This window comes from Monodon monoceros, unplaced genomic scaffold, assembly GCF_005190385.1.
Source record: "Monodon monoceros isolate NGI ecotype Baffin Bay Population unplaced genomic scaffold, NGI_Narwhal_1 Super_Scaffold_18, whole genome shotgun sequence".
NCBI lineage: Eukaryota > Metazoa > Chordata > Mammalia > Artiodactyla > Monodontidae > Monodon > Monodon monoceros.
This window is the reverse complement of record NW_021703774.1, coordinates 148,414,252-148,433,145: the sequence shown is the minus strand read 5'-3', so window position 1 is coordinate 148,433,145 and position 18,894 is coordinate 148,414,252. Positions and strand designations below refer to the sequence as shown.

The 18,894-nt window shown below is 41.0% G+C and overlaps 1 protein-coding gene across 3 annotated transcripts; it reads left to right on the top strand.

The window, feature by feature from the left end:
• The first annotated feature begins 1,110 nt into the window (after positions 1 to 1,110).
• On the top strand, positions 1,111 to 14,132 carry ZFP69 (ZFP69 zinc finger protein). Of its 3 annotated transcripts, none has more exons than XM_029227118.1 (6): positions 1,111 to 1,693; positions 2,827 to 3,320; positions 4,682 to 4,767; positions 8,774 to 8,900; positions 9,235 to 9,330; positions 12,712 to 14,132. In XM_029227118.1, the coding sequence occupies exons 2-6, from the start codon at positions 3,194 to 3,196 to the stop codon at positions 13,845 to 13,847; spliced, it is 1,572 nt and encodes a 523-aa protein (XP_029082951.1). In that variant the 5' UTR covers positions 1,111 to 1,693; positions 2,827 to 3,193; the 3' UTR covers positions 13,848 to 14,132. The 3 variants fall into 3 exon arrangements, with proteins under 3 accessions (XP_029082951.1, XP_029082949.1, XP_029082950.1); XM_029227116.1 differs by having other exon boundaries at positions 9,232 to 9,330; XM_029227117.1 differs by lacking the exon at positions 1,111 to 1,693 and having other exon boundaries at positions 2,462 to 3,320; positions 9,232 to 9,330.
• Positions 14,133 to 18,894: the final 4,762 nt, after the last annotated feature.

Here is an 18,894-nt window from a genome sequence, read left to right as displayed (position 1 = left end):
TTAATACATTCCTTTAAGAACTTCACATACTCTGCATGTATTCCAGAGTTTTATTTTTTAATTTGTCGTTTCCTGAGGTGGGTTGATATAAAGACGCTAGCCCACTGTTACCAGAAAGAGGAACTCCAGTCATCGCCTATCCCCCTCTCCACACGCTGCCTCCTTTTTCTTCATAGCCCTTACCATCACTTGGGGGATTATCTCTTTATTTTTCTATTTATCGTGGGCTGAAGAAAAGTGTACAACCTAAAAGTTGCATGTTAAGTTTCATTTGGGGAACTTGTTGAGGACTATAGCCTGGGAGACAGCCTCTCAGATAGCTCTGAGGAACTGCTTTGAAGAGGTAAGGGAGGAGCCAAGATACATAGGATTTTTTGCTGAAGAAAGACATGTAGTCAAACATAAAAAGATTACTGTTAATCTACGGACATCTCAAAAAATCTTAATGATTTTAGTGCTTTCCTATCTATGGGAAGATGCAAGAGTCTGGGCTCATTGAAATTATTCCTTAGATACGCATCTTAACTATCTAGGGCCAGTATCCAGAGTGCAGAGTGTTTCCTGTTTGTCTCCATCCTGAATTCCCCTCAGTGGAGGGCTGCAGTGGCTGATGGCTTGATGGCAGGCAATTTGTTGTTTACCGGAACAGCAGGCAATATTCCCTTTCTACATTATTATTACCTATTTAATTTTGCCAGAATTAAGATCCAAGAAAGCAGGGACTGCGTTTTGATAACTGGTATCTCCCCAGAGCCTGTAACAATGTGTGGCAGATCTAGGCACTCAGAAGATAGTTGAATAAATGAATGAATGAACGACAGAGAAAGGGCTTCCCCACCAGAAGAGCTGGGCGGGCCACCTAGTCTCTTGGGACCACAGTCAGGAAACGCAGGCGGTCCGCCTGGGTGGCCGCTGACCAGGGTCTGGCAGCCCTGGGGGCACGCGTGCCGTGGGGGAGTCCGGCATAGTCCGGGTTCCGGGTTTTCCGGAGCGCCTGCCTCCCTGGAGAGGGCGGGGCCCTCGCGGCTCCCCTTGGGCGGAGCGGGCGGCACGCCGGAAGAAGGGCGGGCGCCAGGGTTTGTGGCTGCACCGCAGCATCTGGGGCCGCACCCCGAACCCGCCAGGGCCCGGGTGAGAGCGACCGGGACACGGGCAAAGGCCACGGCGCGCCGGGAGGGTGGAGGCGCCGGGACACCCGGGCTGCGGCCCACGAGGCTGGGCGCCGGTGGGCCTGGCTGCTGCCACCGCGCCGGCATCAAAGCAGCGGCCGGCGAGCTGTATCCTCGCCCGGGTCTGCGGGAAGCCGGTTCTGGGCACCCCTCGCATTGTGTCCCCCAAAGCCCTGCTCCCGGGGGTGCGGTCTGGAAAGGATACTTTGGAGGGGCGGTGGGTTCATCTGGTGCCGCAGCACCCGCCCTAGGCCGCCTCTTGGGAATTTGGAAAAGATTCCCTGGTCCCGTCCGGAGGCCGATAGTCCTCTGAGCTTCCGAAGGAAGCCTGCGTGAACGTTGGGCGTTTTTAAAAGAATCATTGTGTTGGGTGGGGATGTGGTCTGTCTATAAAAGGCCGGGAAAGAACAAAATCCATCACCCACGGCCCTTCTCTAAAGAGACACCCTCTGGAGCTGAAAGCCTCAAGAACGGGCTCTCTCACGCCCCCATCTCTCGTCCTGCCAGCGTCCAAGGCCGGTCTGGTGAGTAGGAAGCTAAGCTGCCTGTGTCTGCAAGTCTCTTAAGTCCGAGGGAGGCGCGTCTGGGAGCAGTGAGAAGGGGCATCTCGAAATGAAGCTTCTCTGTTTTTAACCATTTCATAAGATTCGAAAGTTTCCTCACTTTGGTAACAAGCCATTTTACTTTCTATTTAATCAGGGTTAGGATATTTTCCACATGCTCCTATCCATAGGATGCTGCTCCTTTCTCTGCATCAGTCACAGCTGAAAACAAGAAGAAGCCTCCCCACAAACTCCAAGAAGTTAGGCCAGCTCCCTTTCCAGGGAGCTAGGACTAGGACTGTTCTTGGGGCCGGGATACACTGGACCTGGTCGCTGTGGAGGCACGTGCCCAGATGCCAGGGGTTTCGATGAGATGATGAATTTGGGCTGTTTCCAAATTCTCCTGCTACAAACAGTTATGCAAGAGTCCTCATTATATTCAAAGTACTATATTTCCTCCGTTTGAAGACATACCCCTCTCCCCCAGTTGAACATTTCTGAAAGCAGGTTGTATCTTAACCCAGAGGTTAAAAGGACTTGCCAGCTTCTGGGCATCCACGTGGGTGGTGATGTGTCTGTCACTACTTGCCCGTGTGAAAACACAGCTATGTGATTATTCCATCAGTTGAGATACTTGAAGTTTAAATTCAGATCTGTAATTGTTTTTAAAAAATAATTTTAAAAGGTAATGCTATGATTGCAACATTAAAGCAAAAGGTTTCTAATAATGTCTATGAAGGCACTGTATTCCCAACATTGTTACAGCCCTATGAAGTACATTTGTTATCTGCATTTTCTAGATGATGAGACTGAAGCTCAGAGAATTGAAGTGTCTTAGAGCTTTGAAGTGCAAGTGTCAGGATTCTAACCCAGGCTGTCTGGTTTCTAAACTTGCCCTCTTAACTCCCACGTCTGTATCCAGGCAGAAGATGCATGCGGCTTACAAGGAAGGAAGTCAAGGCAGGGACTGTGTATGTTTGTGTATCCTTGGTGTTTGTGTGTCACTGGCTGTTTATGAAAGTGTGTATAGAACTGGAAATTAAAGCCGCATCCAAAGCACCAGTTATACTTACTTCCACACTGATGCCACATCTTTGTTTTTGGATCTTTTGCAGTTTTAAATATACTTCCGCAAGTTCTGGAGTTCTAGCTGTATGATCAGTTTTCTGGGTCCCTCCTCTCCTACCTTTTGCTCCTCTAGAAGAATATGAAGAGGCATGTACTCAGACCTACTCAACCGGCCGCCTCCCAAGCAGGCAGTACTTAATTTCAGAAAGGAGTCACTTTTTCAGGGCTGTTAAAGCCACATTAGCCTCTAGGAGCCCCCAGGTTCTGGTGGCGCAGGGACCAAAGTCCTCAGGCCAAAGTCCGGAGGGCAGGAGATTGTGATCAGAGGAGGACCATACAACTGTGAGGCGTCTCAGCAGAAGCTCTGGCAGTGTCCTCCCCAGAAGTGGACAAGGCCAGTCGGGTGGCATCATCATGCTACAGCAACTCCTGATTACCCTGCCCACTGAGGCCAGCACCTGGGTGAAGTTGCACCATCCACAGAAGGCCAAGGAAGGGGCGCCCCTGTGGGAGGACGTGACCAAGATGTTTGAAGGAGAAGGTGAGAGAGGCTGATGGAGGGAGGGGATGGAGGTAGAGGAAGGGGTCTCAGTTTGCCTGCAGAAAGATAGATACACACATCATTGAGGTGTCTCTAGGGGAGAAAATTGGAGGAAAGGAGGTCCTTGGGGCTCATGCTTATGGCTTTGGGGAAAGGGATAGCTGTGAGAGAAAATGTTGGGCTCTGGGCACTGGATCTTTGCGACACGTGTGCCATGCTGCTCCCATCTCGTGTCCTCGAATAAACAGGACAGGAAGACAGAATTCAGGGTGTTCCCCACCAGCGGCTCCCAAGTGTGTAAGTGTGACTCACAGACATTGGGGTCAAAAGTTTCTACTTTCTTAAGCCCTCCAGTGGTTTTCCTTCACGAGTTTCAGTCATTTTAACCCCAAACCAATATTTTTTTCTTTCTTTTCATCTCCTGCCAGGAAGAAGGAATGACATGCTTAGTTACTCTCATTTTACCTTGAAATATATGAGTTCAGTGGGAAACATAACCAAGATTACACAGTATTTGGTGGTTGGGTCAGAATAGATGGGTGGACAGAGGAATTTGTATGTCTCATGTGGTCTCTTAGTTCATACCTATAACACTTCAAATCCAGCTTGTATTTGTTATATTCTAACTCTGTCAGGCAGGGGACTTTGCTAAGCATCTTGATGGATGGAAAAATGAATAATGATCTCTAATGCTAATTATTAATTGATGGAGATAGACACATACTCAGATCAAAAGAATAGAAAGTAGCCTAAATACGTTCTATGGTAAAATTCTTTTGGAAGACAAGAGACAGGAAACATTCTTCTGACTGTACTTATCAGAGAAAATTTCACAAAGCAGGTAGCATTGCATTGGGCCTTAAAAGATGTCTAAGTTTTTTTTACGGAAGAATTGAGGAAAAGATACAAAAGTGGGTACCTTGAAGAGTGGTTCAGAGAATGGAGACTGTTCTAGTCTAACTAAGGGTTAAGAATGTGGTCAATGTATGTGTCCCACAGATAAAGGATGGTGGCTAGAGGAAACTAATGCTGGGAAAATGTGCTTCAGGCAGATTATAGAGTGCCTTGAAGTCCATGGGAGGTGTTTGTATTTTTCTTTCTTGTCGGGAACCTTTGAACAAAGGAGTGGCCTGGTAGGTCTGTGCTTTTGTACCAGCACTGGCCATTGGGAAGCGTTAATGCCCAAAGCAATGCCCTGCAGATCCTCCTCATTAAGGAGGCTCCAGTCTGCTCTTGAGTTGCTCTGAATGTCCCTCTGTGAATGTTTTGAGAGGGGGGCCATATTCAGCAGATCTACAGGCAGTTTTTCTATTTGGGGGGTTTGGGGAGATGCAAACTTTCTGGCTCTTTTCCTTCCTCAGCTCTGCTGTCTCAGGATGCTGATGAGACCCAGGGAGAAAGTTTAAAGGATGAAGTGACTCCCGGGGCCCAGACAACAGACTCCCAGGTGGGTTGAAGTTTCCTGTCACTTTCTTGACATGCTTTTTGGTTTTTAAGATTATAACTTGCCCTTTTCTGGGGAGTTGGGGTATATTGAGGCTAACGAATTTCACCCAGGGAACTCAGTGCAAGTTAGTCTTTTACAGAAAACTGGGCCGCAGTGGTAGCAGTTTCCTTACTCATAGAAAACGCTTGTTTCTAACCAACATCTAGATCTAACGTTGTGCGAATTTTTGTAGAGAAAGCAAAATGAGTGATATAAATTCTAGCCCGTAAAAACTTGGGACCTAAGATAAACCTCAATTTTTGAGAAATTATTTATTTATTTATTTTTGGCTGCATTGGGTCTTTGTTGCTGCGCCTGGGCTTTCTCTAGTTGGGGCGAGCGGGGGCTACTCTTCGTTGCAGTGTGCGGGCTTCTCATTGCGGTGGCTTCTCTTGTTGCGGAGCACGGGCTCTAGGGTGCGCGGGCTTCAGTAGTTGTGGCATGCGGGCTCAGTAGTTGTAGTTCGTGGGCTCTAGAGTGCAGGCTCAGTAGTTGTGGCACACGGGCTTAGTTGCTCCGTGGCATGTGGGATCTTCCTGGACCAGGGAATCAAACCTGTGTCCCCTGCATTGGCAGGCAGATTCTTAACCACTGTGCCACCAGGGAAGTCCCTCATTCTTTTACTTTTAACTTATTTGTGCCTTTATATTTAAAGTGTGACCTTCTTAAATATAGCTGGGTTGTGCTTGCTTAGTAACATTTACAGCTACATAATCATTGATGTGGTGGAATTTAAGTGTATATTCTTGTTCTTTGCTGTTTGTCAAATCTATTCTTTTGTTTATTTGTTCCTCTCCTGCCTTCTTTTGGATTGTGCAGTTTATTTAGTATTCTATTTTATGTCCTCTAATGACTTTTTTAGCTGTTTCATTTGTTTTTAGTGGTTGCTCTAGCTATTACAATATGCATTTTTCACATGTCACAGTTGAATTATTACTATACTGTTGCACATATAATTTGAAAGCCTTATTTTCCCATTTACTCTTCCCATTCTTTGTGTATTGTCATCATGCTTTTCACTTTACATCTTATACACCCCGTAATACATTGTTCTTATTTTTGCTTTTACCAGTAAATTGTCTTATAAGAACTTAAGAAAAGGAAAAAAAAACGAGCCTTTCATCTTTGCACACATTTACCAATTCAAGCACTTTTCATTCCTTCCTTTAGTTCCAAGGTTTTTTTTAACTTTTGAATTTTATTTTATTTATTTTTTATACAGCATGTTCTTATTAGTTGTCTATTTTATACATATCAGTGTATATATGTCAATCAGTATCTCCCAATTCATCCCACCACCAAGTTCCAAGTTTCTAACTGACATTATCTCCTTTCAGCCTAAAGAATGTCATTTAGCATTTCCTGTAGTGGGGGTGTTCTGATGATGAATTCTCACAGCTTTGGTGATCTAAAAATGTCTTTATATGGTCTTCCTATTCGAGAATCTTTTACTGAATATAGAATTCTAGTGTGACTGTTTTTTCTTTTAAGCACTTTAAAGATGTTCCATGATTTTGTGGCTTGTATTGTTTCACATGAGAAGTCAGCTATTATTCTTATTCTTTCCCCAGATGTGACATGTCTTTCTGTTTGTTCCTTTGTTTTATACCAACTTTTCTTTTTTTTTTTGTTCCTCCTTTCCTACCTTTTTTTCACTACTTTTATGTTCTTCCCTTTTATCTTTGCTCTTCAGCAGTTTTAATGATGTGCATAGACGTGATATTCTGTGAATTTTTTCCCCCCCATGGAGGGTTTGCTGGCTTTTGGATTTGTGGGTTGAATTTTTACTCAAATTTGGAAAATTTTCAGCCTTTATTTCTTCAAATATTTTTTTCTGCTCATACTCTCTTCTCCTTCTTAGATTCTAATTACATATATTATTAGACTACTTGATATTATCCCAGGTTTTTTTTGGTTTTTTGTTTTTCTTTTTCTCTCTTGGTGCTTCCATTTGAATACTATCTGTTGACCTGTGTTAAGTTTCACTGATTTTGTCTTCATCAGGGTCCATCTGTTATTAAGCCCATCCAGTGGATTTTTCAGATATTGTATTTTTCACTTGTAGAATTGTCTTTTAGTTCTTTTTTAGCATTTCTCTCTCCTCAATTAACCCCACATTTTCACCTATTCTATCCATATTTTATTGTAAATTCTTCAACATATATTTTATTTTTAAAATAAATTTATTTATTTATTTTTGGCTGCGTTGGGTCTTCATTGCTGTGTGCAGGCTTTCTCTAGTTGCGGGGAGTGGAGGCTACTCTTCCTTGCGGTGTGCAGGCTTCTCGTTGTGGTGACTTCTCTTGTTGTGGAGCACGGGCTCTAGGGCGCGCAGGCTTCAGTAGTTATGGTGCACGGGCTTAGTTGCTCTGCAGCATGTGGGATCTTCCTGGACTAGGGCTCGAACACGTGTCCCCTGAATTGGCAGGCAGGTTCTTAACCACTGTGCCACCAGGGAAGCCCTCTTCAACATATATTTTAATAATTTATTTAAACTTCTTTTCTGCTAATTCTAATGACTTGGTTACCTGGGTGTTTGCTTCTTATGTTTTTATTTTCTTGATTATAGGTCAGATATTCCTCCTTCTTTGTATGTCTAATAATTTTTTATTGTAGCTCAGATATTGTGTATAAAAGAATGGTGGAGGATGAAATATGCATAGATAGGTCCATTTCTCCATCAGCCTGGAAGGACGTTGGTGTTGAGGTGAATAACTACCATGGTTTCCAGTTCTTTGACGAAACCTCAGATGCATGGCCTCCTGGCCAAGCATCTGCTATTTCATGCTGTTAGAGCATTCATTGTGTCCCTGGGGGTTGCAGCTTTCTACAGGATTGCTTTGGCTGAACCAAGAAAGAAGGCATATGCAGATTTCTACAGAAATTGTGGTTCCATGAAAAATTTTGAGGCAATGAGGAAGGCTGGTATCTTTCAGAGTGCAAAGTGATTTTAGAATGTAAAGAATTTCTTTGGGTTGAGTTGCATGAAGTTTGTCACTGACCTGTGTTCCTGAACTATGAAACATGAATATCTGGTCTAAGGAATAATTTGTCTTGTTAAATAAACAATTAACAAATAAAGGTATATATGGATAGATAGTTACATAGATATAGTCTGTTTATTTCTTTTGTTTGTTCCATTTATTTACAGAAGACTCTAAGCCTTTTCCTCTGACTGGTGGTTAAGGTGAGGGACTGATTATTCATATTTTTCCTAGAGCTGTGGCTGAGCTCTGGCTGAGATACACTTTCATTCGATTGAGTTCACTTCTGATTAACCCAACTACCAGTGCCCCGTGCCACCACTGCTGAGGGGCTGATCCTTTTTACCTCTTCAGTATTTGAGCTAGGGAGGGGTTAGACCACAGTTCCAGACAGTTTTGTTCATCTTGCATTAAACTCCAGCAGGGCCCTAGAATTTCAACTCAGCAGGGATGCACTGGTCTTTGTGACAATAAGTGCTAAAAGCCTCTCTTCCCTCCCCCAGCCCCTCTGATCTCATCTCCTTGCATTCCCCTTCACTAGCCCACCTCCAGCAATGCTGGCTACTCTTCTGTTCCTCAGACAAGCCAAGGACACTCTCACCTCAGGTCCTTTGTCCCCATCTGGAAGGCTCTCCCCTCAGATTTCCACGTGGCTTTTCCTCACTGAGCTCATGTCTCTGTTCAAATATCACCCTTTTAGGAAGGCCTTCCCCAGCCACCCTACGTGAAAGATCCTCCCCATCCATACTGTGGCTCTCCCTGTTCCCCTTATCCTGCTTAATTTTTTTCTAAGACATATATGACCATCTGTCCTTCTATATGTTTAATTACTTATGGTAGTCTCCGAGAATCACCAAACAGATCCAGAGGAGGCTCCCAGTAAAACTAGTTTAGAATCTCTCAGAATTTAGAATACTGTAAGAACATCTTGGATCTTGATGGAGGTGGTCTCAGACTGAAAAGGAATATATTTGATATTCTAGGAACTGTTGACCTTCAAGGACGTATCTGTGGACTTCACCCAGGAGGAGTGGGGGCAGCTGGCCCCTGCTCACCAGAATCTGTACCGGGAGGTGATGCTGGAGAACTATGGGAACCTGGTCTCAGTGGGTAAGCATGGGTTACACATACGTCCAGAAACCTACCCATTACAGGACAGTTACTATTCCTAAATTATTAAATGCTGTAGATTCCCTGGAGCCTGGCCTTGGGTTCTGTGTTGGAGATAGACGTCTCATTCCTTTGAAAATCAAGCCAGAACATACCTGAATCTCCTCCCTTGGGGGAACGGTTTTACTTTGTAGAGTGAGAACAGAAAAAAATGCTGTGGTGCCCCTTCCTGTTTTCAGAGACCCTAAATACCAGAGGATTGGAACTACATTCCAGGGATGGTTCTTAGACCTCAGCATAAATATTCATACCCTTTTTTTCACTCCATAAGTAGGATGTCAACTTTCCAAACCTAGTGTGATTTCCCAGTTGGAGAAAGGAGAAGCGCCATGGATGACAGAGAAAGAAGGCCCAGGAGATCCCAGTTCAGGTGAGACCAAGGCAGATGGTGCCTTTCAATATGTAGGCCAGAGTGCCCAGCATCTTCCCAGGCTGCGGGAAGGCTGAGAGGATGGACAGGCATGCACTGAACCCGATTTTACCCCTCCCTTTGCACCCCTTTCCTTCACCTAACCTTGCAAAAGTCTCTGAAGTTGGAGGGAAAAGAAGTCTTCTCTTCATTAAGGTTAAACTTGATTTTCCTTCTTTCTTCAGTATCCTGAAGTCTGCCAATCGAAAGCTCCCTTCCCTAAGCAGTCAGATGTACGTGGTCTCTCCTCAAAGAAAACAGATCTCTTTTCAGGACTCTCACTGCATTCTACAAATCTTTAATCTTCTCTCTTGAATTCTATTTCTACTTTTCACCAATTTTTCAGCTTACAATCCTAGCTTTGATTCTCACTCTCCCTTTAACTCAAGTTTCTTTATTTATTGTAATAACTAGTTTATGGAAAGTCCTGCAAGAGAAATTACCACAGGATTCCTTCTCATCAAATCCAATGGTTTTTAACAATCTCCTTAAACTTTGCTTGTATTATGAAATATTTTAGATATTCAGAAAGGCATAGAGAACATTATAATAAATTTCTATGTAACTTCCACCTAGATTAAGAAATAAAACAGAGTTTAAGCCCCGCTATTCCCCTCCTACCTTTTGAAACAACCAACTCTTCTGAGTTTAAATATTTTCATTTGTATATGTATCTTCATACTTGTATTGCATGTGTATATCCCCCAAGCAATATATAATGCTGTTTTGCATGTTCTTATTCTTTAAATAAATGGTATATATACTTTTCCACTTGCTTTTCTCATTCAACACCGTTGATATTTATCCATATTGTTCTGGTTCATTCATTTCTGTTGAATTAATAAAGCACAATTTATCCATTTTCCTGTTGATAGACATTTGTACTGTTTCTAAATTTGGGGATTACAAAGATACTGGAGTAAAACTTTGTGTAAAACTTCTCGTGTTTCTCTGAGATATTTGATAGAAGCAGACTTGTTGGGTCACCTTCATTTTGCTAGGTTTTACAGAATTGTTCTTCAAATTAGTTGCACCAATTAGTACTCCTATCAGCAGGTTTTGAGAGGTTCCAGAACTCAGCATCTTTGTCAACACTTGGCATTGTCAAAGTTTCACATTTTTATAAATTCAGTGGGTGAATATCTTGTTGGTTTTTTTCATTTTCCTGATTACTAATAAGAGGGAGCATATTTTTCATGTTTATTGGTCATCTATCCAGGATTCCTTTTCTGTAAATTACTTGTTTATATCCTTTGTGAATTTTTGTATTATCTTTTTTCCTTATTGATTTATAGAAAAAATATATTATTTTATATCTTTAAGATTTTGATTTTCATACTTAGCTTAAATCTGAATTTATTTTATATGTAGTATGAGGTGAAGCTCTAGTTTAACTTATTACATGTGGATAATCAGTCCAAGGACCAATTATTGAATAGTTAATGCCACTCTGTCACCTGCCAAGTTTCTAATGCCAGGCTGTCTTAATTACTATATTTAATAGTGAGACTTAATATCTTGTTCTTCAAAATTGTCCTGGCTATTGTTAGCCCCTTGCTTTTCCATATGAATTATATAATGAGTGCATCAATTACACACACACACACACACACACACACACACACACACAAATACTCTGGTGGTATTTTGATTGGAATAGAATTGAATTTATAGATCAATTTGGGAGGGAATTGATATTATGATATTGAGTCCTACTGTCCAGGAGTGTGGTATATTGCTCCACTTACTGATATTTCCTAATTTTTTTAAATAAAGGATTTTCCCCCATAAAAGTCTTGTACACATTGAACATCTTTGGTCAGATTCGTCCTGAAGAACTTATATTTTATTGCTATTTCATTTTATTTTTTTGGCCACCCTGCACAGCTGGTGGGATCTTAGTTCCCCAACCAGGGATTGAACCCGGGCCCTTGGCAGTGAGAGCATGGAGTCCTAACCACTGGACCGCCAGGGAATTCCCTGCTATTTTAAATGGTATAACTTTTTTCAATTATGTTTTCTCTTTTTTGCTAGTGTGTAATAACATAACCGGTTTTGATCTTCTAGCCAGCTACCTTGTTTCACTCTGTTATTAATTCCAATAATTTGTACATTCTCCTGGGTTTTCTCTTTTTCAACTTATAATAAGGAAAATAATAATAATAGCTACCATGAATGTTCTTTCCCTGCCTCTGGATGAAATCTCAGAGAGGTCCCATAGGTGGTCCTGTCCCTTTAAATAATAACAGTCTGTCTCTTAGTGAAATGTGTAATTCAGTATAATAATAAAAACTCCCAACTTCAAAGTTATATCTTCTCTCCTCCCCTAGCTTGGGCCTGCTTCAGCTTGGATACCGAATTGGGAAGGGGTCATAGATGGCCTGTTCTCTCTTCCCCTATCTTCTTCTTCTCGTCTTCCTTCTCCCTAATCCAGGACCAGAATCAGGGGCCTGCAGAACATAGACTTTATTTTTGCATCTATTCATTTAGAATTTGGAATTTGGAAGTACCAATGATCCTTCTGTGTTAACCAAATCTCCTACAAGAAGTTATACTTTTCAGGAATATGGAACTGTCAGTTGAAGTATTAGTAATGGTGCAATAAATTATTTTAAAAAACAGAATTTTAAATATCCTTTAAAGAAAGGATATTTTCATAGAACATAGCAATAGTAGCAACATAGCAGTCTGGGTTTCTTACAAGTCTCCTTTGTATAATTAACACTTCCCGGGACAGGTTAATAACTACAGGAAGCAGAACAATATGTAAATATTAATATAAGCTTCAGTAAAAGACAGCTTGACATTCTTGTGAATGTCCTTAGTTCAAATTTTTTTGTTTGTTTTTTTTTTTGGCCACACCGTGCAGCTTGTGGGATCTTAGCTCCCTGACCAGGTATTGAACCCGAGCCCTCGGCAGTAAAAGCGCAGAGTCCTAACCACTGGACCACCAGGGAATTCCCTCAAACCTTATATTTGAACTAGCTGGAGTGGGAAGAGGGAAATCTTTTTATCTTTCTGAGAATGTTTTCCAAAAGTAGTTATCAATTAAAAAGACACTGTTAAGACATAGCCCTGAAATTTCATTATTTAGTATTAATAGAAAGAAGAGGACTAAAATATTCAAATTTTTACCCTATATATAAAATCACACTTTTACCTGGTTCATTGTTTCTTAATTTCCCATTACCTCTCCAGAGTGCCTAACCATATTTAAATATACTCAGAACTTCATGTACTTTATATGTATTGTTCTAAATCTCTAGTCCATACCCAGTATAATAATTGATTTTTTGAAGCATAATGAATATGAGTTATTTGCATTTTTTCCATTTCTTTCAGACTTGAAGAGTAAAACAGAAACAGCTGCATCAACTGCAAAGAATGACATTTTACAGGAACAGTTCTATCATGGCATGATGATGGAAAGGTTCATGAGGGATGATGCCATTTTTTCCACATTGAGAAAAGTCTCAAAATATGATCATGAGTTAGAAAGCCACCAGGATAGCCATGGAAGAGACGTGAGACAAACCATCTTGACCCATAAGAAGAGAGGCCAAGAAACTTACAAATTTGGCAAAAATATTGTGAGTTCAAATGTTGTTATAGAACAAAGGCACCATAAATATGACACATCTAGAAAGAGAAACAAATACAAATCAGATTTGATTAATCATCCAACAAGTTACATAAGAACAAAAACTTACGAATGTAATATATGTGAAAAAGTCTTCAAACAACCCATTCACCTTACCGAACACATGAGAATTCATACTGGTGAGAAACCTTTCAGATGTAAGGAATGCGGAAGGGCCTTTAGTCAAAGTGCATCCCTTACCACACACCAAAGAATCCATACTGGTGAGAAACCCTTTGAATGTGAAGAATGTGGTAAAGCCTTCAGACATCGCTCATCTCTTAATCAACATCATAGAACTCACACTGGTGAGAAACCCTATGTATGTGATAAATGTCAGAAAGCTTTCAGCCAGAACATTAGCTTGATCCAACATTTAAGAACTCATTCTGGAGAGAAACCCTTTACATGCAATGAATGTGGGAAAACCTTTAGACAGATTAGACACCTTAGTGAACATATAAGAATTCATACTGGGGAGAAGCCCTATGCATGCACCACATGTTGTAAAACCTTTAGTCATAGAGCTTATCTAACGCATCACCAGAGAATCCATACTGGGGAGAGACCCTACAAATGTAAGGAATGTGGGAAAGCCTTTAGGCAAAGGATACACCTTAGCAACCATAAAACTGTTCATACAGGAGTGAAAGCGTATGAATGCAACCGCTGTGGAAAAGCCTACAGGCATGATTCATCCTTTAAGAAACATCAGAGGCATCACACAGGAGAAAAACCTTATGAATGTAATGAATGTGGAAAAGCCTTCAGCTATAATTCATCACTTACTCGACACCATGAAATACACAGGAGAAATGCCTTCCAGAATAATGCCTAGAAACAGATTATTCAACATGAACAAAAGCCAGGTCTAAATCAGTGATTCTGTGCTTCGAATTTCAGGACTCTAAATTGGAGGAATTGACATAATGATGCCAACTTCTAATTTTGCCCATTGTGTAAATAAACATTACATTGATAACTACTGTCTACTAATATCTCCACACAAAGTACTTAATCAAGAATAAAAGATGGCCCTTCAAGTTAAATTCAACAATATAGAAAATTCACACATTATTACTTTTATGATTTCATGGTAGATTAATAAATTATTCATCATGGGCATTCGCTGATTTACAGACCAGCATTTGGGAACTACTGTTTAAAACATCACCACCCCTATATTTTTTTAATTAAAAAAATTTTTTTTAATGGGGAAAACTTTCACATGGTATAAACTTCAAAAGGTACAGTCAGTTGTATAAGTGAAAAGACTTCTTCCTCCATCCCCCATCACAAAATACTACCAGAGGCAACCATTTTTTATAACTAAGTTTTCTGTACACCCTTCCAGAGATCTTTCTGTTTAAATCCAAGAGAACACATATATACATTTTTTACTTTTTAAGTATAAATGGCAGCCCCCCATACAAACACATATTACTTTTATTACTTCACTGTATATCATGGAGGTCATTCCATATCAGTAAACAAAGTGCCTCCTCATTCTTTTTTTTTTTTTTTTTTTTTTTGTGGTATGCGGGCCTCTCACTGTTGTGGCCTCTCCCGTTGTGGAGCACAGGCTCTGGACGCGCAGGCTCAGCGGCCATGGCTCACGGGCCCAGCTGCTCCATGGCATGTGGGATCCTCCCGGACCGGGGCACGAACCTGTGTCCCCTGCATCAGCAGGCGGACTCCCAACCACTGTGCCACTAGGGAAGTCCCTCATTCTTTTTTTATAGCTGATAGTATTCCATGGTTTGAATGTACTTTAGCCACTTCACTATAGATGGATTTTTGAATTTCCAATCTTTTATTTATATGATATTGCAATGAATAGTCATGCATTTTTATTTCTCGCAATGTAAGTACATGCATAGGGTAAATTCCTAGAACAGGAATTTCTGTGCTAAAGGGTATGCACATTTGTATGATGGATACTGCCAAACTGACCTTCATAGAGGTTGGATCAATTTATTTTCCCACCAGCAAGATACAGAACTGTGGGAACCATATCTGGTGCTGAAGCATCTCCTGAGCCAACAGCCCCATCATCCATTAAAGAAGTATCAGCTTCTCTCAATAACATAGCCTAGAAGTACCAGCCGAGCTGCATCCCCATAAAGAGCGGCACGTGCCATGCCTGGAGCCGGAGAGAAATCTGCATGTTATCAAATAGACCAACCAAAGTCTCAGCTGGAGAAGGAGAAGACATCTCTCCACCAACTGTTACAGCCCCTGACTTCTGAGTCTGGAACTGTCTGATGAATTAGAGTTCCTTTAAAGAGACTGATCCACCTGCCTTAGCAAGTATAATCTTGGCTGCAACCCCTTTGGAATGGAGGAAAGCTGACAATGGAGTCAGGGTACTTAATATAGCAGGATATACCACAGCTGATTAACTGACCATACGTAGCATTTTACAGGATGGCTGTGTTAGCGAGTTACAGTTCACATGTGGAAGGAGACAGAAACGAGGTAGGACACGACTTTCTAATTAATAAACATTAATTAATGAAGAGAGCATTAATTAATTAGTTGACATTGCTTATTATGTGTGAAAGCTGACTGCCAAGGTCAGGACCACAGTAATTTTGTATATGTTCATTTTTCATTCTGGTAAAGTTTTATTAAAGTTTTAGTGATTCTGTGAAATGTTGATGGATTTCCCCTCATCTTCATCCCCACAGCCACTACTCAGTTATAAACCAAAACCTGGCACTTAAGATCCTTCATTACATTTAGTTGTACCTTACAGCTTCCTCTTCCATTTACTTATCTCCTTCCCCATGGGCTCTGACTACACTCAAATATATTATTGAATCTTTAAGTTACACGTAACAGAAATCAACTGAGGTTAGTTAAGTCTCAAAGAGAGGTGTTAATAGAGGGATATTGGGGTATCTCATGGAATTCAGGGCAGCGATACATTATAACAGTGGACTGAGACCAGGATCTGAAACGCTTTGGAAAACCCAGGCAGTTTTCTCTCCATCTCCGTTGTGTTTTCTTCATTCTGGCTTTTCTTTTTTGTTTTCAACACCTCATTGCAAATCACGGTTACCATCAGCTTTAGATTTTACATATATTCGGTTTCCATCACTCAGAGAAAAACTGTCTTCTCTTTCTCACTTCTTATCTCAAAATCATGGGGAAGCTCTCTTACTGGCCCAGCTAGGTCAGGTGCCCACCACTAAACAAGTCAACTGTAGGCAGAGATCTCAGCTTCTGTGGGAACCATGTGGATGATGTGGTGGTGAAAGGGGCCGGGGAAGGGGGAGGGGAGGTGCTGGAGGGGCAGGAGAGCAGAAGAAAGAGTTACTGTTCATAGCATTCCATATCCTACTCACTCTTCAATGCTGGCTCATCAGATCAGAACTTTAGAACTGGAAAGGATCTAGGAACTCACTTAATTGAAACTTCTCTCTTTATAGATGAAGAAATGGAGACTCCCCTTCTTTAATTACTCACATCTTTTCACCTAAGTCATATTTTTGAGCATTTTTTCCTCTAAGTTTGTTAGCCTGGCTTTCCAAACACTTGCCCTTAATGGCTGAACATAGCTGAACACAGCCCCAGTTTGAGTAATCAGGGCCAATTGGACAATTTCTGGACTTATCTTTGAGGTATTAGGGAATGGACTTCCTTTTTTTCCACTGGACACAAATCTGGAAGACTGTGGCCCTGGAAGCTACAGGCAGTGGAAGAGGAGAAAGACTGCCTATAAATGCAAAAACACAGAGGAAATAGATCCAAGAAATGGAGAGAGAAAACTCAGTTCTGGTCTCACTGTTTGACATCTGGATCAAGCCTCACCTGAAGCTAGAGCTCCTGGGTTTTCAAACTGATAAATGAATAAACCCTAATTGATTCAAGAGTTCAAATGTCCTACATCTGAGGCTGCCTGTTTTAGCAGAAGCATGGCCCAGTCTTACATCCTTAACTCATTTCCAGCTCCCCCAACTTCCTAGCTTAGGGCTACCTTTTCTGGCTTTCTCCAACTAAGCAATGCCCTTTTCAATTACCAGAAACTGGTGTTTGGCTAAAGAGAGGCTGACCTTAATACTGGGAAGAGAAGATTCTCAAATACAGAATATTGTCAGTGGGTTTCTCTTAAGCATATAAAAATTATGTCAGTAATTGTACTAGCACCTGTAAGGAACACAAACTTGAGCAAGATAAATTCCCTGCCCTTAGGTCTGATGCTCAAGAGCAGCACTGTCCAAGAGAAATATAATGTGAGCCACAACACAAATGCGAACCACATAATTAATTTAAAAATGTCTACCAGCCACATTAATGCAATAAAAAGCAGTAAGTAAAATTAATTTTTAAAATATATTCCATTTGATACAATATATCCAAATATTACTATTTCAACATGTAATCAATATAAAAGTTATTAGTGAGTTAACTTTTTTTTTTTACTAAATCTTCAAAATACAATATTTTATAGTTACAGCAGATGTCATTTTGGACTAGCCACATTTCAAATGCTTAAGAGCCACACGTACCTAGTGGCTACTGTGTTGGACAGTGAAGCTCTCGAGAGCATTCATATAGATAAACACTTACTTTTATCATATAAACACTTCAATGGAAGACTGTAATCAGTGTGATTTAGAGGTACAAATTCTACCCTCTGAAAGAGTACGGAAAGTAAGATGGAAAGAGGAAAACAGACAATTTGTGTCTAACAGTATTTCCCATATTACAGATATCCCTGGAGGTGGAGGAACTAAATCAAAGGCTTTTGTATACAGATGGACCTTAAATGCCCCGACTTCTTATGATAGCCTTTTGGGGAAAGGGTAACATTTTCTGAAATTTGAGAATGAAAGCTTTGGGGAACATCGTCCTGCTATCTTGGAAATTTCTTTTCCCCACAGCATGATCATTTCTGAATCGCTTCTGCTTCACTCCACCAATCAGCATTGCCCCCTCAAACTCCGTTTGAAGATAACAGGTCCATGTGTGAGAGGGTTGAGGAGAGGCTTTTGTGCATTGGGAATTGCGTCCTGGTGAAGGAAAGTTATACTTGGGAGGAGGTAGAAACCTCCAGCCTCAATACAGCAATGCCCACCCATATTTCACTTGATGGGTAAGATTCCCCTCAACTTTCATATTTCCAAGAACAAGGACGTTTTCCTACACAACCACAAAATCATTTTCACACTCAGGATATTGATAATTGATTGATACTATTATCTAATATATGTCACATTTAAATTCCCCCAACTGACCCAAAATCTCCTTTGTAATTTTCTTTTTTATTTAACTTTTTTTTTTTTGGCCGTGCTGTGCTGCTTGCGGAATCTTTGTTCCCTGACCAGCGATTGAACCCAGGCGAGGGCAGTGAAAGCACTGGACCACCAGGGAACTCCCAACATTTTTGTATTTTTTAAAAAGAAATCGGGGGATTCCCTGGCAGTCCGGTAGTTAGGACTTGCTTTCACTGCTGGTGCTGGGGTTCAATCCCTAGTGCGGGAACTAAGATCCGCAAGCTGCGGGACCCAAAAATAAGTAAGTAAATAGATAAATAAATAGATTAAAAAAAAATCTTTCCCTATTCTGAAGTCCAAAATGTATTTAGGTTTTTAATCCTCCTGGAATTGATATTTGTGATGAAGTGAGACAAGGGGTCTCATTTTATATTTTTTTTCATAAGGATACCCTATTGTCTCAGAACCTTCATTGAAAAGGTCATCTTTTTTTCTCCATTGCTATGCGATGCCACCTTTGTCACAAATCGTTTCCAAATATGTGATGACTGTTAAAAAAAAAAAAAGCGATGATTGTCATAAAAGTCAGACAAGTGGTTTTCTCAGGAAGGAGGCATGAGAGTGTATTTGGGAATGGCACGACACTATTTTTGCTCTACATGA

Bases quoted from the DNA above. Each gene is read 5' to 3' on its own strand.
- ZFP69 (XM_029227116.1), top strand. From the start codon at position 3,194: ATGCTACAGCAACTCCTGATTACCCTGCCCACTGAGGCCAGCACCTGG. The intron at 4,768-8,773 runs GTGGGTTGAAGT...TTGATATTCTAG, and splicing joins CCCAGACAACAGACTCCCAG to GAACTGTTGACCTTCAAGGA. The intron at 8,901-9,231 runs GTAAGCATGGGT...TCACTCCATAAG, and splicing joins TGGGAACCTGGTCTCAGTGG to TAGGATGTCAACTTTCCAAA.